Below are 22,147 nucleotides of genomic sequence, written 5' to 3'. Positions count from 1 at the left end.
GACCTTAGATCAGCCTAGAGGGAGAAATCTGGCTACAAGCAAATAGGGCTGGAAGGGGTTGGAAAGTCTCAATTCTCAAAACTGTATCACTTAGACCTTTTTTTTTTTTTTCCTGCCGTGCCGTTCCCCAATCAGGGGTTGAACCCGGGCCCTGGTAGTGAAAGCACTGAGTCCTAACTACTGGACCACTGGGGAATTCCCACTTAAACCCCTTTTGATTCAGCACCCAGGCCCTCAGCTGCACCTATGTCTCTAAGACTAGACCTCTGTCTTACCTTCTCTAAAGAATTAAACCTCCAGATTCTACTGCAGCTAGGGAGGACTTGAGAAGCAATCTCGGAGGTCAGATTGCTTCTCGAACCCCACTCGCAATTCCAAAGGTACCTGGTACTTCTGGTTGCGAAGCCTTTTGAGGAGACTGGTGTATATGGGGAGTTACTCAGCATTCCCCAAGCCTACTGAGGATTCTGTTGTCTTGGCTCTGCTAAGTCATTTTCTTCTTATCCATCTGCTTTTCACCTTCTACAGTTTTGTTGCTAACATCCCTTATCCTGTTCTCGTCAACCTTTAGCTTTATAGCTTTAAAAAAAAAAAAAGAAAAAAAAGGAAAATCCCTTTACTGTATTTTTGGTGGGGTTTCTAAAGAGAAAAGGAAAATCTGATGTATGTTTTCAGTGTGCCTTCTTGACATACACGTGGCCAACAGGCACATGAAAAGATGCAAATCAAAACTACAATGAGGTATCACCTCACACCTGTTAGAATGGCCATCATCAAAAAGTCTACAAATAATAAATGCTGGAGAAGGTGTAGAGAAAAGGGAACTCTCCACTGTTGGTGGGAATGTAAATTGGTGCAGCCACTATGGAAAACAGTATGGAGGTTCCTTAAAAAACTGAAAATAGAGCCACCATATGATCCAGCCATCCCACACCTGGGCATATATCCAGAAAAGATGAAAACTCTAATTTGAAAAGATATATGCACCCCAGTGTTCATAGCAGCACTATATACAAGAGCCAAGACATGGAAGCAACCTAAACGTTCAACAGATGAATGGATAAAGATGTTGGGGGGGGTGCGTGTATGTGAGTATGTGTGTGTTTATACACACACACACACAAACACACACACACACACACACACACACACACACACACACACACTGGAATACTACTCAGCCATAAAAAAGAATGAAATAATGCCATTTGCAGCAACATCGATGGACCTAGAGATTATCATACTGAGTAAAGTAAGACAGAGAAAGACAAATATTATATGATATCACTTATATGTGGAATCTAAAAGTAATATAAATGAATTTATTTACAAAACAGAAACAGACTCAAAGATATAGAAAACAAACTTTATGGTTATCAAAGGGGAAAGGTGAGGAGGAATAAATTAGGAGTATGGGATTAACAGATACATACCACTATATATAAAATAGATAAACAACAAGGATTTACTGTATAACACAGGGAACTATGTTCAGTATCTTATAATAACCTATAGTGGAAAAGAATCTGAAAAATATATATATGTATATAAGTGAATCACTTTACTGTACACCTGAAACAAACACAGTATTGTAAGTCAACTATATACTTCAATAAAAAAAAAATCTGCCTTCTTGATGCAGAAATCATGAAAGTTTTTATAATGCCAGAATTACAGCTTTTTATAATGGTAAAAAAATAGAAATGTCCATCAAAGGGTGATTATCCAAATAAACTGTGACTCAACCACACAATGAAATAGTATCAGCCACTAAAACTAATGCTATGAAAAAATAATTTAATAACATGAAAAAATGTACCTAGTATTAAGTGAAAAAATAGATTGCAGAAAATATATTCAAAAGATCACATTTTTTAAAAGTGTATATATTTTAAAGGGAAACAGCGTCTACCAATCACATAGTCATAATAGTATATATACAGAGAAGAAACTTGCACCAGAAAGTTAAGGGTGCTTATCTCTGAGTGGTGAGATGATAGATCAGATGGAAACTGTGTGATCAGATAGAAAATAAATGTCCAACAGACAAAAATTCCCAAGGAACATGTAAGAGCAAGCAGTCTTCCTGCTGGGGCCTCATACCATAAACTTCTTCTGCCAGATTGGGTGTAAATCTCACCCTATTCTGCAGGGTTGCCAGGTTCACTCCTGTGTCCAGGGGTGGTCTGAAGAGTTATACAAGCTCACGCCCCCTTCTCCCTTTTCCAGCCACCTAATGATCCCCATGGTATCCAGAGAGAAGATCTCATCCTGAGTCTTCGAGCTGTGCTGGCTTCTACACCACGATTTGCTGAGGTGGGTCTAGCCAAAGTTAGGTTATGTGGCCTCAACCCACAGAAGGGTCTGAAGAAAGAACAGTAAAAGCATGGGGGAAAAGAAAGTTCCAGTATACATTTTAGGTTATGGCATCTTGCAAGTGTCTTCAGACCTTCGAAGTAAAAAACTTCACCATCTCTTCATTTAAAATAGTAAACCAATCCCTATTTGGTGCTATCTTTTGAAATTCTTTAGCTTTGCCAGCTAGCCCACTTCTCAGGTCACTGGGAGTCTGGCCATGGATTGAGAGGGAGGTTAGTTTACAGTCACAACTCTCGACTCGAGTATAGCTCCTTGATGTAACACCTACCCCTGGGAACTGGTGGCAGTGAGGACATGGTTGGCCTTAGTGTGGCTGCAGCACTACCCATATCTCACTCTTTAGTTCTTCCTTCTCTCCCACAGTTCCTGCTCCCCCTGCTGATTGAGAAAGTGGATTCCGAGATTCTGAGTGCCAAGCTGGATTCTCTGCAGACTCTGGTGAGTGATTGTTCTCTTTTGAGGATCTAGCTGTCTTTAGACAATTTAGGGGTGCTAAAGGATTATGAATTGATTCTTGGAGAGCCAGGGAATAGTTCATTGGCCTCAAGAGAGGGATACCCAGAATCCGGGCCTATATGTTGACCTAAAGCCCCCAGTTGCATTTTGTCTTGTTCTGTAGTAACTGAGTGGCAGCTGAGGAAAGGCTGACCAGGGCTCCCTCTTCATGCTTGTTTTCCATCAGTCAGGACAAGCTCCTATTTTTCAGTGACCTGGGTAGGATGGTTATGAAATCCTGCTGGTTTACTGCTGAGAGCCGGGGTCTTTTAGGTGCCATTATGCTGAGGGGCCTGCATATCCTAGGAAGTCTGAGTGTGTAGATAGCCATTACCTGTGCTTTCCTTGGCAGAATGCTTGCTGTGCTGTGTACGGACAGAAAGAACTAAAGGACTTCCTCCCCAGCCTTTGGGCTTCTATCCGCAGAGAGGTTAGTGTTACTGAGATAAACTCACTACCATTAACTCCTGGTTGTCAGGCACGAGGGGAAATAACACACTGTATCCTTTTCCCTCTGTTGCTGTGCTTGGTTATTCAGCAAGAGAGCAAGGGGGCATACTTCTAGTTGAATGACAGGGGTAGGGTGAGCTGTTTGGTGGTGGCACATGATCAGTCTCGCACAGTGCCCAATTCCTGTCCTTCCATGGTAAGGAGCGTAGGTCATGCTGAGTAGAGCGGGAGAGGAAGAGACTTAGGAAAGGGGTTCCCAACAACCACTGCTCAAAGTCGTATTCAGTTTCTCAAAAAGTATGTGTATCAATCCTAGTGGGACTGAGGACTTAGTGAGAATACACCAATTGAGAAGAAACTCATTTGGGGGGTTAATTTCCATTGCTGTGCCCCAAAGGTTCTCACCACCCCCTCCCCGCAAAGGAAATAGGCAGTAGGTGGGCGGGGTCTCACCTGGTGCAGGCTCACCTCAGTAGCCATGGGATCCCTCCCTGACAGGTGTTCCAGACGGCAAGTGAGCGGGTAGAGGCCGAGGGCCTGGCAGCCCTTAACTCCCTGACTGCGTGTTTGTCTCGCTCTGTGCTGAGGGCTGATGCTGAGGACCTCCTTGACTCCTTCCTTAGCAACATTCTACAGGGTAATGGGGCCATGGCAGCTAGAAAGGGGAGTGAGCACAACAGAGAAATTCCTTAAGGCCAGTGACCCTTCATGAGTGGCCCCCATGTTCAGTGATTTGGGTGCTGGAGCCCTGCTTTGAATTGAAAGCAATTTAAGTGGTAACTGCTAGCCAGCTGTCCCAGGGCTCAGCCTCCAACTTCTATGGCCTGCAGGGGAACCAGGCAACATTCAGCCTACTCCCTAGGTCTGTGATGTGCTGCCTTTCTAGACTGCAGGCACCATCTGTGTGAACCAGACATGAAACTGGTGTGGCCTAGTGCCAAATTGTTGCAGGCGGCTGCAGGTGCGTCTGCCCGGGCCTGTGACCACATCACCAGCAACGTGCTGCCCCTACTGCTGGAACAGTTCCACAAGCACAGTCAGGTAAGGAAGCAGAATCTGTTGGGGAAATGATGGGACCCCTTGCCAGGATCGCTGTCTCACAGAGAGAGCGCTAAGCATTGAGCTTAGGCCTAGATATAGTAGATCTCGGGTTTTGCTCCCATTTGCTGCTGCTGGTTCCCTTGTTCACTCTTTTCCTGACACTCTTATGTAAAAGGATAATTCTCCCCAATTCTGCAAGTAGCAGGACTGAAATCCTTTAAAAATAAAGTATTTTTAGACTTGAATACCCCTTAAAACATTACAGAGCAACCAGCGGCGGACAATCCTTGAAATGATCCTGGGTTTCTTGAAGCTGCAACAGAAATGGAGCTATGAAGACAAGGGTGAGGCCATCTTCTAGATGTGGTATCCTGGGGGCTGCTGAGCACTATAGCCCTATAAAGGATGGCAGGCAAAGAGCGCTACAGAGAAGTAGTCTAGAACAGTGGACCTGTTGTTCTGAGGATGTAGCCCAAGAGAACACTTAACAGTTGAGAGCTGTTGATTTCTTTCCTAGTGTACTTCCCAGATACCCAATGGATTAAATTCTTTAAATCTGCCCCGGGAATTCCGTGGCGGTCCAGTGCTTAAGACTCTGTGCTTCCACCGCAGGAGGCACGGGTTCGATCCCTGGTCAGGGAATTAAGATCCCACATGCCACGCAGCACGGCAAAAAAAAAAAATCTGTCCCAGGTTATCTTTGCATCACTTCTGAATAGGATGTCCCTCTAACCTGGACTCTGTCTCTTCCTAGATGAAAGGCCTCTGAGTGGCTTCAAGGACCAGCTGTGCTCACTGGTATTCATGGCCCTGACGGACCCCAGCACCCAGCTTCAGCTTGTTGGCATCCGTACACTCACAGTCTTGGGTGCCCAGCCAGGTACGCTAAAGGGAAAGAGAAAAGATAGGAGTATTGGTCCCTTTCTTGTGATTTTCTGTCTTAAGTGAAGAGCAATCTTAATTCCCTGGTTCTCACTACAACTCTGGATGATTTGGGACTTCTTATAGGACTTTAGGAAGGGTTGTGATGGCTGTAGGGGAAGAAAGATGAGGTCCGTGTTTCCTTCCTGCACAGATCTCCTGTCTTCTGGGGACTTGGAGCTGGCAGTGGGTCACCTATACAGACTGAGCTTCCTGGAGGAGGATTCCCAGAGTTGGTGAGAATATAAGGCAGCGAGATCGAGCAAGCTGTTCCAGGGCTCTGTGCTTCCGACCCTTGGCTTTCCGTAGGGGAGGTGGGCCCTGTGCTTGGCTCTGGCTGCTCCCCGGTTGGAGGTGTGGGAATGCTCTCTTTTCTTGGGCATTAAGAAGCCCGGTCCAACTTAGTGGTGTAAGTACTGGAATCCTACTCTTCAGCAAGGTGGCTTCAGAAGCCCACACTCCTGAATCTGCCTAATGGCAGGCCTAGGCAAGAGAGCCATGGGTCAAGGCTCAGCTAATGCTCATCTGCCTTGTGCCCCGGCAGGGTGGCAGCACTGGAAGCATCAGGAACCCTGGCCACTCTCTACCCTGTGGCCTTCAGCAGCCACCTAGTGCCCAGGCTTGCTGGGGAGCTCTGTATAGGTATGTGTCTCTGATCTTCCATGGCTTACCCCTTCCCAGGGAGGCTTGGGGGCCTTCGTGCTTGCCATCACACAGTGAAACCTTGTCTCCTGGGCTGCTTTCAGAGGAGTCAGATTTGGCTAGAGGGGATGGGCCCACCAAATGCTCCCGGCATCGGCGCTGTCTGCAAGCCTTGTCAGCTATATCCACACATGCCAGTATTGTCAAGGAGACCCTGCCTCTTCTGCTGCAGCATCTCCGCCAGATGAACAAAGGTAACTACCAGGAACAGTCCTCAAGGAACTGGGCTGAAGGGGGAACCATAGTCAGGTTTGGAGTTGATGCCTCTAAAGCAGTGGTTCCAGTGGTGGCTATAGTAAGAGTCACATGGGAACTTTTAAAAAGTGCTGAATGCGTGGGTCTTAGTCAGTCCAACTGATTCAGCCTCTGAGGAGGGATGAGACTTGGGCAACAGTTATTAAGAATGCCCACGGAGGCCATTGAAAAGCACCACTGGGGACTTCCCTGGTGGAGCAGTGGTTAAGAATCGCTTGCCGGGCTTCCCTGGTGGCGCAGTGGTTGAGAGTCCGCCTGCCGATGCAGGGGACACGGGTTTGTGCCCCGGTCCGGGAAGATCCCACATGCCGCGGAGCAGCTAAGCCCGTGCACCACAACTACTGAGCCTGCACTCTAGAGCCTGTGAGCCACAACTGCTGAGCCCGCGCGCCACAACTACTGAAGCCCACACACCTAGAGCCTGTGCTCTGCAACAAGAGAAGCCACCGCAATGAGAAGCCCATGCACCGCAACAAAGAGTAGCCCCCACTCGCCGCAACTAGAGAAAGCCTGCGTGCAGCAACGAAGACCCAACGCAGCCAAAAATAAAAACATAAATAAAATTTTTAAGAAAAGCACCACTGTAAGGCCAAGCTACTCAAAATAGGGTTCATCAACCAGCAGCACGGGTATTATCTGGGAGTTTATTAGAAATGCAGAATCTCAGGTGCCACTGATCAGAATCTGCGTTTTAACTGGATCTCCAAGTAACCTGTACATACCCTGGAGTTTGAGAAGCACTGCTCCTCATAAGTGACAGCAGCTATTGCTGTTGTGAACCTGTGCATGCACACCATAGAACCTCACTAATTCCCTAAGTGCCCCACTCTGCACTGCCCGGCCCTTTGTGGATGATCCAGCACCTGATGTAAAGTAGAACACTGGACTCAGAGCGTGGCCTGGGTTTGATTCCTGACTTTTTCCCTGTTACCCTGGAAAAACCACTGGTAATTTATTGAGCCTCCACATCCTCCTCTATAAAATGGGGAAAATGATATTTCTAAGAGAGTTGTTATGAAAACTAAATGAGAATGTACAGCTGACCCTTGAACAAAACAAGTCTGAACAGCACAGGTCCACGTATACAGATTTTTTTCAGTAGTAAAAACTATAGTACAATATGCTTGTGGTTGGTTGAGTCCACAGATGCAGAACTGCAGCTATGGAGGAACTGTGTAAAGAGGGACCATTATAACTTGCACGTGGATTTTCGACTGTACAGGAGGGTCGGCTCCCCTTACCCCCGCCTTGTTCAACGATCAGCTGTGTATGAATGCTTCTGTTGCAGAGCTGGCTGGGCAGGTCTCAGCTCCTGGATAAAATGACTTGGCTCTTTATAAGACACTCTTGGTCTCTTTAGTTACTCGTCTTCGATTATTCTTCCCATATTCTGTATATGACAGACCTGGAAGTGCTTTTAAGAAAACCTTACAGAGAACTTTCTCACCACACAGGGAATACGGTTGCAGGAACAAGTGAAGTTATTGCTGTCTGTCAGAGTCTCCAGCAGGTGGCAGAAAAATGCCAGCAAGACCCCGAGAGCTGCTGGTATTTCCATCAGACAGCTATACCTTGCCTGCTTGCCTTGGCTGTGCAGGCTTCCATGCCAGGTAACTTCCTCCACCTCACCCCTCCCTCCTCCCGAATCAGCCTTCCACTAGTGTTGAACAGCACTGCCACCCTCGGGGTATCACTGGTATTGCATTTTGTACCAGCAGAGGCTTCTTTTGAATCCTGTGTCCACATAATGAGATTTCACTTCAAGCAGAGGGTGCCAAGCTGACCTTCGGCAGGAACCAAAATCTACTAGTGTTAGCAACACTCAAAAGGATGCACACTTTTTCCCCCTTAGTTGCTGTGTAATTAGATTAGTTAGAATTAGGCTCTGGAGTCAAGCAGACCTGGTTGGGTTTCATGGTCAACTCTACCACTTGCCAACTTAGATGAAGATAGCCTTTCTAAGCTTCTGTTTCCTCACTTTATGGGGTTGATAGAGAGTAATATCTATATCACAGGGTAGTTGGTAAGGATTAAATAAGTTAATGTGCAGTGCTTGGCAACAGTAATGTATGTGTGGTAGCTGCTGTATAAAAGGACCCATGAAGATAAATCCATGTTACCTTTAAGTTTTTGAAAAGACTAACATTTCTGATGTTAAGAATGTTCACATTAGCTAGCCTTATTTTCCACTGTTGCCCAGTCAAAAGGACTGCACAAAGTTCTCGGGAGCTCCCTATGGCCTGCATTACACACTCCTACTTCTGGTGCCTTGCTGCTTCTCAGGGCTACAGCACTACTAGAGGACAGTTTAAAAACTGCTCCTCTTGTAACTAGAGTCAAGGCCCAGAGTCATGATGATGACAGGACCTAATCGTCTGAGCCACAGTCATGGCCTGTGATTGTGTGTGTGTTGATTTTGCAGAGAAGGAGCACCCAGTTCTGAAGAAAGTGCTGTTGCAGGATGAGGTCTTGGCCGCCATGGTGTCTGTCATTGGCACTGCCACCACCCACTTGAGCCCTGAGTGAGTATAATCATGGATGTGACTTGATCCCAGGGAGGACAGAATTCTTGGGAAGAAGCAGCAAATAACTTCCTTTTGAGCTGTCCTTTTACCCAGATTGAAACATGGAGGCAGCTTTTGTTTTGTTAAGTCTTGCTGGCAAAGTAAGAAGGGGCCTTTTAGCATCATGGACTGGGGGCCAGAGACTAATGGCTCTTAGCTGCAGATGTGCATGAGAGTCACCTGTGGAGCACTTCTGAAATACACATTGAGTTCTCTCGCTAGATCGTAAGGTCCAGGAGAACAGGGATTTGATCTGTCTTGTTCACTGCTGTAGCACCAAGGCCTAGAACAGGAATGGTTCCTGGCATATAATATGTGCTGAATTAATATTTGTTGAAGATGTGAATGATCATGCTCTGGCCCACGGACTCAGTGACTACCAGGAACCCCAGGGCTGCTGTAGAGCCCTGGCTCCTCGGTGACACCTAGTGCTCTCCCCCCAGCTTGGCTGCCCAGAGTGTTGCCCACATTGTGCCCCTTTTCTTGGATGGCAACATCACATTCCTGCCTGAAAACAGCTTCCCTGGCAGATTCCAACCATTCCAGGTAAGGGTCTGATGGATCAGATTGGGGAGAATCTTAGGACTTCTGTCCTTCAGATTTTTAGGGCTAACCTGGGATGGGTATCCTCAGGGCAGACAAGCCTCTTGCTAGCAGGACAGGCTTGTTAAGGCTCTTCTTCCTCTTCCTCTGTAGGATGGCTCCTCAGGGCAGAGGCGGCTGGTTGCACTGCTTATGGCCTTTGTCTGCTCCCTGCCTCGAAATGTAAGAGACCACAACATTTGGGGCGTACCCTAGTTTAACCCTGACCCGGGGAGGTGAATCCTGGGTGACTTCTGGGCTGAAATTTGTCACAAGCTAAGCTGACTTTCTGCTTTTCCCACTGGAGAGTTTATTTCCCATCCACCCTGGCCCCTGCTGCCACTCTCTCCTGGGTGTCTCTTAGAGTTCAAGTGTTCTCTGGGTCCATGACATGGCCAGGTTTTCTATAGGTGGAAATCCCTCAGCTGAACCAACTCATGCGGGAACTTTTAGAGCTGAGCTGCTGCCACAACTGCCCCTTCTCTTCCACTGCTGCTGCCAAGTGCTTTGCAGGACTTCTGAACAAGCATCCTGCAGGTACTGGAGTGAGGCTGTGGGTTGGGAGCCTCCCTGAATCAACTTCTGATGAAATCTTGACGTTTAGTTCTCATTCTCTTTTTAAAGGAAGTTAGCTAATATATCAATAATAGGGCTTTCCAAGGGACAGCCCGTGGGACAAGAGTCAAGACCAGAGTTGGGCAAAGCTTTATAGGACATAAGATAAGGGCTTCAAGCAGAGTGCTCTATCTAGTTCTGTCATCCTATTCCCTACAAAGAGCTATTAGGGGTAAATCTTTTTTTTTTTTTTTTTTGCGGTACGGGGTCCTCTCACTATTGTGGCCTCTCCCGTTGCGGAGCACAGGCTCCGGACGCACAGGCTCAGCGGCCACGGCTCACGGGCCCAGCCGCTCCGCGGCATGTGGGATCTTCCCAGACCGGGGCATGAACCCGTGTCCCCTGCATCGGCAGGCGGACTCTCAACCACTGCACCACCAGGGAAGCCCTTAGGGGTAATTCTTTATTAGAAGTAGACAACTCTTTTTCGAATGCCAGCACCCCTACATTATGGGAATACCAGGCTCTTGTGCTGGTGTCCTAGAGCTGAGTGGGCCAAATCCACAACCAAAACAATATTGGTTTTTTCTAATGGCTTCTACATTTAAATGATTTACACCTTTGTTGGTAAAACGGACATGTGTAGCGTCTGCATCAGCATTTCCTCCCTCCTTTTTAGGGCAACAGCTGGATGAATTCCTACAGCTGGCTGTGGACAAAGTGGAGGCTGGGCTGAGCTCTGGGCCCTATCGTAGTCAGGCCTTCACACTGCTTCTCTGGGTAAGGAGTCGGAATGGATTCCAGTTAGACAGAGCAGTTGGTCTGGTTAAAAAGAATTTCTCCATTTAACCCTGAAGCGCATGCATACTTCTCAGGGTTTGAGTGTCATGCCCCTGACTGTTCTCTTTCTCTCTGATAACAGGTCACAAAGGCCCTAGTGCTCAGATATCATCCTCTCAGCTCCTGCCTTACAGACCGGGTAAGTCCTTGCTGAAGACAGCAGAACCTAGGACCTAACAGGAACTTCCCTGTCGATCCTCTTCTTCCCAAAAATGACTGCTGTCCTCCTCTTGGGTATTTAAGATTCCTCCCCGCTGATGCGCCTCAAAGGCTCTCTTTTCTCCAGCTCGTGGGCCTCCTGAGTGATCCAGAACTAGGCCCAGCAGCAGCTGATGGCTTCTCTCTGCTCATGTCTGACTGCACTGAGGTGCTGACTCGTGCTGGCCATGCTGAAGTGCGAATCATGTTTCGCCAGCGGTTCTTCACGGATAACGTGCCTGCTTTGGTCCGGGGTTTCCATGCTGCTCCTCGAGGTGAGGAGAGTCTAAAGGAAAGTCCTCAAATATATAGACCTCTCCATTGGTCAGGCCACAGTCTCTAAAATAATTTAGGACCTGAGTGCTTCTTTAGAGCTGTAGTGTGACCTGTACCTGAAGCGCTGAACATCTAGATTCTTGACCCACTCTTTTCCTTTGATTGGCATATCTTGGCTATTCTGAGCTTGAGGGGCTTTTTAAAAAAAAAACAAAAAAAACTTTTTGTAGGCTAATGTCCCAGCTTCACCAGAGATTAGAATTGAATTCTTAAGCTCTATGTCTGAGCCCAGTTTTTCCCCTAAGCTTTTCCATTTTTTACAGATGTGAAGCCAAATTACCTGAAGGGTCTGTCTCATGTACTTAACAGGCTGCCAAAGCCTGTGCTCTTGCCGGAGCTGCCCACGGTAAGCCTCGCAGTCACAGCCTCTAAGCAGGGACCAAGCCATTGTCCCCCAGCTGGGGCTAGAAAGGGGAGGAAAAGCAGGCTCATCAAAGATGTGGTCATCCCACCTTTCCTGTGGCCCCTTAGCTGCTTTCCTTGCTGCTGGAGGCCCTGTCCTGCCCAGACTCTGTGGTACAGCTCTCCACCCTCAGCTGCCTTCAGCCTCTTCTACTGGAAGCACCCCAAGTAATGAGTCTTCACGTTGACACCCTCGTCACCAAGTTCCTAAACCTCAGCTCCAGCCCTTCCATGGTGCGTTGAGCCTGAACAACTCTTTGGCCTGTACATCTCCCATTCGTGGGTCTCCCCTCACCTCCTTATGGTTGTGTTCCAGGCTGTCCGGATCGCTGCACTGCAGTGTATGCACGCTGTTACTCACCTGCCCACCCCCGTGGTGAGTACCGCAGATGTCCTCTCTGGCTTGGACGCTTCTTAGAAGAGCCAGAGGTACCTTTCTGCCTTAGTCAAGAGGGACTGGCCACCCTGTTGTGTGACTGAGATATGCACTGTAGGGTACAGACAGGCAAGGATCTCCTGACTACCCTAAAATATAATGGCCAGCCTGCCACATAGCATTCTCTGGAATCACTAAAGAAGAATAGGAAGAGTATTAGTTGTAGAGTCAGAGCAGCTTTTTTGGTTGTCTTGGTTGAACAAGGCTAAGATTAGCTCCTCTAACTCCACAGCTGCTGCCGTACAAACTGCAGGTGATCCGGGCCTTAGCCAAACCCCTGGATGACAAGAAGAGACTGGTGCGTAAGGAAGCAGTGTCAGCCAGGGGAGAATGGTGAGTTTTTAGGTCATGGGGAGAGATGGGACTGAAATGAGCCTCACCACTAATGCTGTCAACATTCTTTTTGCCTACAGGTTTCTGCTGGGGAGCCCTGGCAGCTGAGCCCTCCATCCTGGCCTACACTGTTCTGAAAGACAATCTAACCTGAAATTACTAACTATCAAGCCATCTTGCCCAAAGCAGGGAGATGACTGGCTTCTGACTGCCTTTCCCACAGACACCGCACAAATGCTGGGCCTCTGTCGCATGGCTGTACAGGAAACAGAGGAACCCTGACTTCTAATGGATTTGTGAAGTAACTGAGTGCGAGACTCCTTGTGTTTGAAGAGTGACCTTGGTCTTGGGGCTCTTCCATTTATATGTCAGAAAAAGTGAGATATGCTGCTGAGGGCGAATACAGAGGAGCGTGGCCCCGAGGACCAGGGATGGTGGCGTGTGTGTACCTGCTGGAGAATAAAGATTCTTTTGGTAATGGGGCCGTCAGTTATTTCCCTCTCTCCACTTATGCCTCAGCAGTACATAACCAGAAGCAACACTGCATAAGCTAGAGGAACAGTAGTGATAGGAACTGGCCAGGAATTCTTCAGGACATCCAACCCCTCCAAGTGGGGCAGAGGTGGCAGGACCGTTAACACCCACTCACTAGGCCTTGACCCTGACTTTCCCCTTCCCCGCCCCACAAGAGAAAGGCAAAGAGTGAAAAGCTACATATCTTTAAAAAATCAAATACCTTTATTTTTGCTCCCTTCAGCACATGAGAAGTGGCAGTGACCTCAGCAGTAGGCCTGGTATCTTTGCCCTGTTGAGAAGCCAGGATCTCAGCTCTACCATTCAGGTGTTTTCTCAGACGGCAAGTGGAAGAGGTGGTAGCCAACCCCAGTGCTGTAAGCTGGAGGAGGTCGGGGTCAGTACCTGGCAAGGTTGCTAGCTGCCTGATCTCCAGTCTGGGGCTGGAACTTCTGTTTGCCTGAGTAAAGGGACATCAGTCCTAGGGTTTTTCCACATCATGCCTTGCTTCCGCCATGGCCGGGAGACTGGTCCTTGAGCTGTCCCTGCATGGTACCGTAAGGCAGGCCCACTGGCTCTTTTTGCTCAAGGATTCCAAGAAGCTATCCTTGGAGGCCCTTGAGGCAATGTCGGAAGCAGGGTGGTGCTCAAGTTGTGGCTGACACACTCCAGCTCACACTGCCATCACAGAGGCTGAGTGAGCGGTCACCCAGGGAGGGGGATCCCAGCTCATTCCGTTCCCATGGGGCAGGTGACTGGAAGGTAACAACACCCGAGTCAGCCAATGCCTATAAGAGAAGACAGAAATACTTGTGAGATCTAAGATTTCCTAGTCTTCCTTCCTGAGCCTCATTCCTCAGCAAAGATATATCAAGGTAGTCTGAAGCTACCCTGGCATTCATCACAAAAGTAATAAAAGTTACAGTTCTGTCCAATAAATGTGCCCTCTGGTGCCTTGAAGGCCTTTAGAGGTTTTGAGCTAAACTTCTAAGGGGCCACTGTAAGCACAGTGACAGGAGTAATAGGATGGGAAAAGGAAGAGGGCAGGTACTTCCAGTCACCTACTTATTACTGCCTCAGTAGTTGCAATTTGAAGAATGATTTACCTTTGTCTCTTGGGCTGAGGGAACTAGCTTCATTTATTGTCTTAGGACCTCTGTCACAAATAGATGACTTCAATCCCACAAATTATGTGCTTGAAATCCAGACACTGCCATACAAATGAGAGGTGACTGGTGGCCAGCATACCCTAACTAGAGGTCCCTTCTCGAGAATAGCTTTCTAAGGATTCTGTCGTAGTCACCTGCTACCGTACCAATATGGGGGCCACTAGCCACACATGCCTAATTAAATTGGTGAAGATGAAATTAAATTTAAAATTCAATTCACTGATATACTAGCCACACTGCAAGCACTCAAAAGCCGTATGTGACTAATGGCTAATGTTTTAGACAGCAGAGGTATAGAATATTTTTCTCATTCCAGAAAGTTCAATGAACAGTGCTGGTCTAAATATTTTACTTTACCTTCCTGTGTCCACACCCAGGAATACCTTCCAGTTGTCCAAGCAGCCATAGTTGTAATGATTCCTAAAAACCTAGAGCAAAGAAAAACATGTTTCTATGAATCCTTTTCCTTAAACCAATTTTGAGCCTAAATTGGCCAGGCAAGTTCTGGATTTCATGATGCCTGCCTTAGTTGGCCCTGACCATGGCCTCTGTTTATAGGATGGCAGGCTCAGTTACCTACCCATCCCTCCACCCCAATCCCGGCCCTACTCACTCTGCCCTTGGCCTGCAGTCGGCGTCGCTCCTTCTTGTTGATGTGCCTTTCGATACTAGTCTCACCTCGACTGATGAGAACAGCGTGCCACACAGTTAGGGCACCCAGGGCAAGTGCCACGGAACTGAGAAAAGAGGGGCAAAGGTCATGGGGTAGTGTGGAGGGAGTGAGAGGCCATGCGTAGGTCTGAAATTGAGCTGAGCAACAGTGACTGCCTAGGGGCTTATGTCTAAGTCTGCCTTAACTCCCAGCGTACGTGTCCTAGACGAACTTTTACTTCACTGCATCCATGAAAAAGCATCAATGTGGGCTAAGAATAAATGATGTGGAAAGCAAGATGGGGAAATAAGTCTATTTCTATTAATGAAAAGGTTATATATTTCCTAAAATACCCATGCTTGGGAGACAGAAGAGGTAGTAAAAGCACTAACAATTAGAATAAAATGGCACAACGTTCAGGTTCCAGCTCTACCATTCCTAGCTGTGTATCATGGAACAAATCACCTCACCCCTCAGATCTGCAATTGTCCTCATCTATGAAATGCACCTACCCTTTAAGTAGGAGTTTAACTTCCCTTGGCACATACCAAACACTCAATGCCAAATCTTTAATGTTCCCTGCCCCCAAATGCTGAAGAAAATTAAGCCCTACTCTTTGCCAACCTAAGTGAGAATAAGAACAGCAGCAGTTTACACGGGGATGGGTTCCTGCCTGGCTGTGGGCACCGAAAAAGGTTTTTCTGAAGCTGCCCCTCAAACTGTCAAAAATGAGAGTTGAGATACCTGCACAGGAACCAGAGGTAGACAAGACTCTTGTGAGTCACTCTTTCTCGGAAGGAGAAGGTGGGTGGTGGGGTCTGGTGATAAGTCTAGAAAAAGAAAACAGCAAAGTCTGGATCATTTGCTCCATCGGTCTCTCTCTACCAGAGCCCAACACCTGCAGGCAGGGAAGTGATCCAAGCCCATGATGAGAAAATAGGGGGTTAAGCCACAGAGGAGTCAGGGCAGCAACCAGATGGGTGGACCAAGCTGGCGGCATCATCATGGACAAACACGGGGCAGAGCAGGTCTGGACAGGATGGTAAAGCACAAGAGGGACCAACCCTGGGCCTTTAGCTCTGACAACACAAATGGGGCTCCAGGGGAAGCCACTCCACTCCCCAGCTAGAACTGTGTGGCTGTAATCCCCAAGAGGGGACGAGACCCATACCCAGAATGGAATAACTGGAGGGGGAGAACTGTGAGCCCCACTAAGGACCGAAAGGGCAGCAGAGACACAATCACAAGCCCAAGATCTGCTCAGAATAAGGAGTCCTAAAAGGCCAGGGGAGAAGGGACGATCCTGCTGCGGACGCAGACAGACCAGGAACAAAGGATGGTCAGACTGGCCCAGCCCGACCTCTGTCCCCTGGAACCCCATTACACAGACTAACATAGACTCCTTGCTGCTCAGGCCATCACCAAGGCAGAGCCGTTGCTCAGCCCAAAGAAGGTGATAATGGAATAGAGAGCCAAAAACTGTCACGTACCAGGGACTCCCAGCTTGCCCCTAGGCCACTTAGTCTGCCCACGGCCGACAGTGCCCAGAAACACCCCGATCCAGTCTCGACTGGCCCCTTACCCCAGCCTCTACAACTCGACTAACAGGTGGGCCCCAGTTGCCTCAGCAACTCTATACCCCTGGCCTGAGCAGCAGGAGGCAGTGGGGTGGGGAGAGCCCACCTGGTTGGCAACCGCCTGTAGTTTGTTCTTGTCGAGCTGTTTCATTTTCTAAGGGGATGGAAAACAGTGCTGGTTATACTCCCAGACCTCTAGGATGAGGGGTGCTACCAGCCCCACTCCTTAGGGACGGATTCCACACCCCAAAGTGCTCTCTACTGAGCTGCCCTGCTCCTAACTACAGGCTCACCTCGATGGCAGCATAAGCCTCCCGGAAAAGGTCCCAACTTCCGTAGCTGCAGTAGACACAGCCCAGAGTCATGAAAAAGCAGAAAGAGAAGAAGTACCGATGGTTATAGTGGCCTACACAGTTGTTTAGCCAGGCTGGTGGGGGCAGGATTAAGGACAAGACCAAACACACAACTTCAGGGGGTGTCCAGGTTTCTCTGGTTCATCCTTGGTTCCTGACAACATCATCCAAGCCCAAGGCTTCCTGTCACCAAAGGCAGGAAAATATGGGACTCCCTTGAAGTTGAGGTGAAAGTGTTAAAGCTTTTCAAAGCCCTCACAAGTCCCATCAGGAGATCATGAAAACTGAAATCCTTCAGTAAAATGAGTCTGCCAATACTTCAACCTAACGGGTTAACCAGACATCTGTGTGGGACAGCAGCAAGGGACCAATGGTTCTATCTGGACACCTACTGGACAACCCACTGAACCAAACATCTCTTTCCATCCAATAGATGTTACCACGACAGTCTACAAAAGAAAGAGCTGTTAGGGATGGGTGCCTTGCTCCAAGAAGATCCATCCCAGAATGCATGTAAGCCTCCTGCTTTTCCCAGGAGATGTCAGCCCCAAAACTGCTCTTCTACAAACTTCTCATGAGCCCAGTGTTCTCTGCAGGGTGATGCTAGAAGCCTTGGGTTTGTGGCCCTTAAACCTCTGCAGTGCTCTGGAGCTAAAGAAGGAGGCCTCAGGCAGAAGAGATAATAAAAGGATACGGCAGTGATGATCCATCTTCAGCACACACCTGTGAGGGAGGGACACAGGCTCTGTTACGGTGGCCAAGGATCTTGAGATGTCAGTGCCAGTCCTTTCCTATAAGGACCAGCATCCTGCTGAGGTGGAAAGGGCACAGACTTTGAGGAGAGCCAGGCCTTGCTTCAAACCCTGCTTCACTGGCTACATGACACTGGACAAGCTAACTCCGGGTCTCTTGCCTACCCTGGCCCATCTCTCTGAATGTCACTTTCCACAAGCGGTGAAAATGCGGAACTTGCAGGACGATCCTGAGGACCAGGTGTCCCGATATAGAGGGCACACTGCCTGGCACATGAGGGGTGCCTCATAAATGTCCTGTCAAATTCCAGGTCTAGGTTCTGCCCTAGAGCTACAGCAAAAGGGCCACAGCTGGGGTTCGCAGAGACCCACCTATTGCAGATGCTGCAGTGGTGTGTTCGGGCTGGCTTGGGGTTAATGCACTTCTTACAGATGGAGACTGTTGTGATATCATTCCTGCCCTGTGCAGAGGGAGAAAAGCACCATGACAACTGTGGCAGCACCGGTTTCGTACCTCCAAAATACCAAGGCACTCTCCCTCCGCACTCCTGGAACTGGCTCCAATAGCCTGCAGTTCTCTCCCTCCCCCATGCCCCTAAGGGGGGACCCACCGGGGGTGGGTATCCAGGTGGAGTGGTGATAGCCTGGTAGTAATGGAAGACGATGAGGATCAGATTCCAGTGACTATAGAAGAAATGCCAGCAGAGTCGTGGCACTGAGTAGGTTTGAAGGATGAGGGGCAGGATACACAGGTAGGCGATGGCCACGATGGAGCTGGTCAGCACGATCACCAGCACCACGAACACCTGCCAACACCAGGGAGGTCAAGAAGACGCAGTGAGAGAGCTCGCCAACACCCAGGGTAGACTCGGGAGTTTCCCCAGGGTAGGAGGCCAGTGTGGGTCCAAACCCAGTGTAGGTCCATCAGACACATGTCCCTCTGCTACCCCCAAACATCCCTGTTCCTGTCCCCAGGCATTACTCACCACCCCACACCAGCGGATCACGTTGTCCACCAGCCAGTAGATAGGCTCAAAGGCAGCATCCACAGCGGTGTCACTGCCTGCAAAGGAGTTGTAGAGCAGGGAGCGCAGGCAGACCTTGCCATAGCGCCAGCGCTGAACCAGGCCGCGGAGCAGAGGTGGGCAGCGGCGCCTGTAGCCCAGGAGCAGAAGCAGGCGCAGGCAGAGGCGGGCAGGGCCCAGCAGCAGGCTCCGCTGGCCCCGCATGGCTCCTAGGAGAGCACACAACTGTGAGGGGCCAGCCTGGGTCCTGTCCCTCCCTGCCCCACCAGTGGGGCGCTTAGAGGCAAAGACCTAAGACCAAGGCCCGCTGGGCCAGTCAGTAGGTGTGGGAAGTAGGGAGGTGACTCCAAGCCAAAGCAGGATCTCTGGAGCTGTCTGTGTAGACAGACCACTGGGTGGAGCCCGACCAACGTGCACAAAGCCATCCACGTGCCTCTGAGGGCCTGGCCACCGTAGCAGAGGTGTCCCAGCATCTCCTGCCTGCCCTGGCCCATTGGCCTACCTCCTAACAATTGTCTTCACCAGGAAGCCAGTGGGGGAGTGAGTTCACAGCATGTGGATCCTGCACCTAGATCTTCCCTGGTGCTACCTGAGTCTTGGCAAAAGATACTCATCCTTCCTGCTGACGTTACAGGCCTGGTGGCATGAGAGTCCCTGTCTCCTGTCAGGACAGCTCAGCTACCCCTTGCATGACGTAAGATGCTTTGTCTCCAATTCTAGTCCCAGCCCCACCGCAAGCTTACTGAAGCCAAGACAATTTCTGGTGTTCAGAGCAGAACACCACCACAGGCAGGAGACACTGGCAGTGGGAGGAGGGCTGGTGGCTCCTGAAGACCACAGGGCCTGCCCTCTGAGTGACGAGTCTCCCCTGCCCTGTTCTAGTTGGACACTCGAGAGCTTTCTCTGCGGCTGCTGCCATTGGCCCCAAGATTCCCAACCAACCTTCCCAGCTCTTTAGCCCTGTGCGTGGCTCCTCTGCAAGTGCCTTCACCTCCTCCATGTGGTTTTTACCTCATCTAATAGCCACAGGAGGTCAGCTGCCCAGGCAATGCCCAGAACAGAAGACACAGATTCCTTCGATGACAGTCTCATCAATTCTGCAGATTAAAGGCTTTACCAGAAAGGAAATTATCTGATTTTCTCCTATGGCTACTTTGTCCTCAGCAACTCCACTGACTTATTTAACAGGCAGCTCAAAACCCAGCAGAAACTGGAGGAGGCTGCTCCACTGTAGGGGTGGTTTCATTTCAGTAACTGGAGCAAGGTACTCTCCTTGCACCCTGGCTCATCCCCAGAAGAGGCCTTTCAAAGAAAACTTAATTATCTCCTTCCACAAGCCCTCTAAAGACCTAAGGCAAAAAGAAATCCAGCAGACAAGGCCAGCAAAGAGAAGACAGACAATTCAGTAGGGACCTACTCTCTGTACCAGGATAAAGTAAGTGGTCATTCCCATCACCTCCGAGGGTATAAGAGAATTAAGGGGCAGTGTAGAAAAAAGAAAAAGGAAAAGTTCAAACTTCTTCCTACCTCCTTTGAGTTGGACTCCCACTGTGTGGAATCATGATTTGGCTTGAAGCATGAATTTTCGAATAGTATACAGCTAAAATCTAACATAAGAGTGGGACAAAACATTTTACCCCATAGCAAATCCAGGTGACTTAGGTCATCCGCATATTGTTCATTCCCTTTCTATGGCTAATGGAGAGTTTCCTATTTACTAAAATACTTTTTATAACAATAGCTTTCAAATAAGATGCATTCCTCATCTGTAATAAACATGAATTATATGCCATCTCTCCTGTCTACAAAAAAAAATCTCCCTTCTCTGATTCTCCACTTTTCAGCTTGTTCTCAACCACTTCCAGAATTACTGAGCTCTACAGGAAATGCCTGCCTCAAGGACGAGACTTACCAACTCTCACCTGCCCCATAACTCGACTACTTAGGGTTCAATTCTGCCCTTAAGTAGTTCTGTGACCTTGGGCAAATCACCAAACCCTGTTGGCACTCAATTTTCTTGTGTTCCCATTCAGTGAGAGGGTAGGATTAAATACTAAGGTCCCTTCCTGCTCTACCCCTTTATGATTCTATATATACACTTGGTAAGACGTTTAAACGAAATGTTTATAAAGTGCTTAGCGCAATACCTGGATCATGGAAGTGCTCAATAAATACTTGTTGAATGAATGAACTGAAGGGATGCTGAAGTGGAAAGGCTGGTCAGATGTCTATCTGTCCTACAAATAACAGCAAGGACACTCCTGCCAACATGATAACACTAAGTAAGTGTCTACTGAGAAATGAAAACCATTGTTAGAATCATAGCACTTAAGAGCTAGAAGTCATTTTTAAAAACTAGTCCAACCAGAAATCAACCCAAACATGTAAGCCAAAAGCTTGTAGGTGCAGAGCTAAAGATCAGATCTGTGTAAAAGAAATCTGAAGCCAAACCCGCCACACCCTTATTTAGTGGGGTTTGGGGGGGGTATGGGAATGCCAGGGAAGAGATATGTAGTCCATGGGGCCACAGCTGAACATTTCATCTCAGGAAATTGAGGTAAAGCAGAGCTCAAAAAATTGTGTGGTAGGGGCGAGGGGTGGTGATGGAAGTGAACAGGGCAGGAAATAGAGCACGCACAGTTTCGCTATCACCCCCAGCACAAGCTCTGAGCACTCTGATCCCTCAGTAGTAGCCACTTAGTGACATCTGCCACCAGATCAGAAGGGACTGCAGGCCACAGCATCCCCCTCTTCCCGAGGATCTAAGTCACCATCTCTTTCCCAAGGGGAAACCGTATATGAGGGACATAGGGCTGGGAGTGGGAGTACACACACAGATTCCAAAGCCACCAGAAGGCAGAGGAAACTGAGAAGAAGGTCGACAAATCTCATTTGGACAAAGGCTGTTCTCAGGATGTTTACAGCCTCAAGCAGCAGATGTCAATCATCAGTAAGAGCAGCATTTTATTCATGTGCAAACTTCCCTTCCAGACTAACATGCTCCGCTTGACAGGATCCGACAGCAAGATCGAAAAGCTGCAGTTACAGAAACCGGGGAAAGGTTTTATTTCTCAAAAAGCCTGGCGTGGCCAAAGTATGATGGACCGGAAGTAAAATAACTTGGGTACCGGTTTGGTCTCTAGAGACACTGTACAAGTCAAATCCTATCTCTGGGGCTGAGTTTCCAAATCTGTGAAATGGGCGAGCTGGGTGGGCTGACCTTCCAATTCCGCGCCTTAAGGCTGCTCGGAGGGTGAGCTCCGCCCGGTTCGAGGGCAAGGCCGTGCAGAGCAGAACTCACAAGGCCCCAGAACAGGGCCCGACCCTAGAAAAAGGGAAAGGACCGGGCAGCAAAGGCCGCGGCTTCGCTCTTACCTGCCACCGGCCGACTCCCCAGTCAGCCAAATCGAACCCTGCAGCCTCCGCCGCCGCTCACTGCCACCCCCTCCAGCTCGGCGCCCCGGCCCGGCCTGGCTCAATCCAACCAACCATGGCCCACAGCCCACGGCTTCAGCCTCCAGAGCCGTACCCGCCGCCCGCCCATCCTTATCCGCAAGCGCAAGCGTAAGCGCAAGCGCATGCGGGCCGGAGCTCCGCCCCCGGTCTCGTCCCGGGGT

At 49.0% G+C, this 22,147-nt stretch overlaps 2 protein-coding genes across 5 annotated transcripts in view; one reads left to right on the top strand and one right to left on the bottom strand.

Moving 5' to 3' along the window:
• The window catches only part of MMS19 (MMS19 homolog, cytosolic iron-sulfur assembly component), a 32,180-nt gene extending 19,201 nt beyond the window's left edge, over positions 1 to 12,979 (top strand). Inside the window, exons 9-31 of the mRNA XM_029245217.1 lie at positions 2,230 to 2,316; positions 2,743 to 2,817; positions 3,227 to 3,304; positions 3,823 to 3,961; positions 4,211 to 4,365; positions 4,631 to 4,709; positions 5,120 to 5,245; positions 5,441 to 5,522; positions 5,831 to 5,928; positions 6,033 to 6,182; positions 7,698 to 7,853; positions 8,666 to 8,765; positions 9,251 to 9,353; positions 9,504 to 9,572; positions 9,800 to 9,926; positions 10,624 to 10,724; positions 10,867 to 10,923; positions 11,071 to 11,257; positions 11,582 to 11,664; positions 11,790 to 11,954; positions 12,037 to 12,096; positions 12,389 to 12,489; positions 12,570 to 12,979. Of these exons, the coding sequence (XP_029101050.1) occupies positions 2,230 to 2,316; positions 2,743 to 2,817; positions 3,227 to 3,304; positions 3,823 to 3,961; positions 4,211 to 4,365; positions 4,631 to 4,709; positions 5,120 to 5,245; positions 5,441 to 5,522; positions 5,831 to 5,928; positions 6,033 to 6,182; positions 7,698 to 7,853; positions 8,666 to 8,765; positions 9,251 to 9,353; positions 9,504 to 9,572; positions 9,800 to 9,926; positions 10,624 to 10,724; positions 10,867 to 10,923; positions 11,071 to 11,257; positions 11,582 to 11,664; positions 11,790 to 11,954; positions 12,037 to 12,096; positions 12,389 to 12,489; positions 12,570 to 12,597 (2,406 nt within the window). The 3' untranslated portion in view covers positions 12,598 to 12,979. The remainder of the gene's footprint in view (positions 1 to 2,229; positions 2,317 to 2,742; positions 2,818 to 3,226; positions 3,305 to 3,822; positions 3,962 to 4,210; positions 4,366 to 4,630; positions 4,710 to 5,119; positions 5,246 to 5,440; positions 5,523 to 5,830; positions 5,929 to 6,032; positions 6,183 to 7,697; positions 7,854 to 8,665; positions 8,766 to 9,250; positions 9,354 to 9,503; positions 9,573 to 9,799; positions 9,927 to 10,623; positions 10,725 to 10,866; positions 10,924 to 11,070; positions 11,258 to 11,581; positions 11,665 to 11,789; positions 11,955 to 12,036; positions 12,097 to 12,388; positions 12,490 to 12,569) is intronic.
• Positions 12,980 to 13,204: 225 nt separating this feature from the next.
• Positions 13,205 to 22,133, bottom strand: ZDHHC16 (zinc finger DHHC-type containing 16). Of its 4 annotated transcripts, XM_029245218.1 has the most exons (11): positions 21,906 to 22,133; positions 18,492 to 18,739; positions 18,117 to 18,311; positions 17,878 to 17,966; positions 17,448 to 17,476; positions 16,694 to 16,827; positions 16,507 to 16,554; positions 15,568 to 15,653; positions 14,785 to 14,908; positions 14,529 to 14,599; positions 13,205 to 13,790 (listed from the first exon to the last, which is right to left on the bottom strand). In XM_029245218.1, the coding sequence occupies exons 2-11, from the start codon at positions 18,732 to 18,734 to the stop codon at positions 13,676 to 13,678; spliced, it is 1,134 nt and encodes a 377-aa protein (XP_029101051.1). In that variant the 5' UTR covers positions 18,735 to 18,739; positions 21,906 to 22,133; the 3' UTR covers positions 13,205 to 13,675. The 4 variants fall into 4 exon arrangements, with proteins under 4 accessions (XP_029101051.1, XP_029101052.1, XP_029101053.1 ...); XM_029245219.1 differs by lacking the exon at positions 16,507 to 16,554; XM_029245220.1 differs by lacking the exon at positions 17,448 to 17,476 and having other exon boundaries at positions 16,694 to 16,739.
• Between the last annotated feature and the right edge of the window lie 14 nt (positions 22,134 to 22,147).

The sequence above is a fragment of the Monodon monoceros genome, unplaced genomic scaffold (assembly GCF_005190385.1).
Source record: "Monodon monoceros isolate NGI ecotype Baffin Bay Population unplaced genomic scaffold, NGI_Narwhal_1 Super_Scaffold_4, whole genome shotgun sequence".
NCBI classification, from domain to species: domain Eukaryota; kingdom Metazoa; phylum Chordata; class Mammalia; order Artiodactyla; family Monodontidae; genus Monodon; species Monodon monoceros.
The sequence above is the reverse complement of the archived record's forward strand: the minus strand, read 5'-3'. Positions and strand labels throughout refer to the sequence as shown.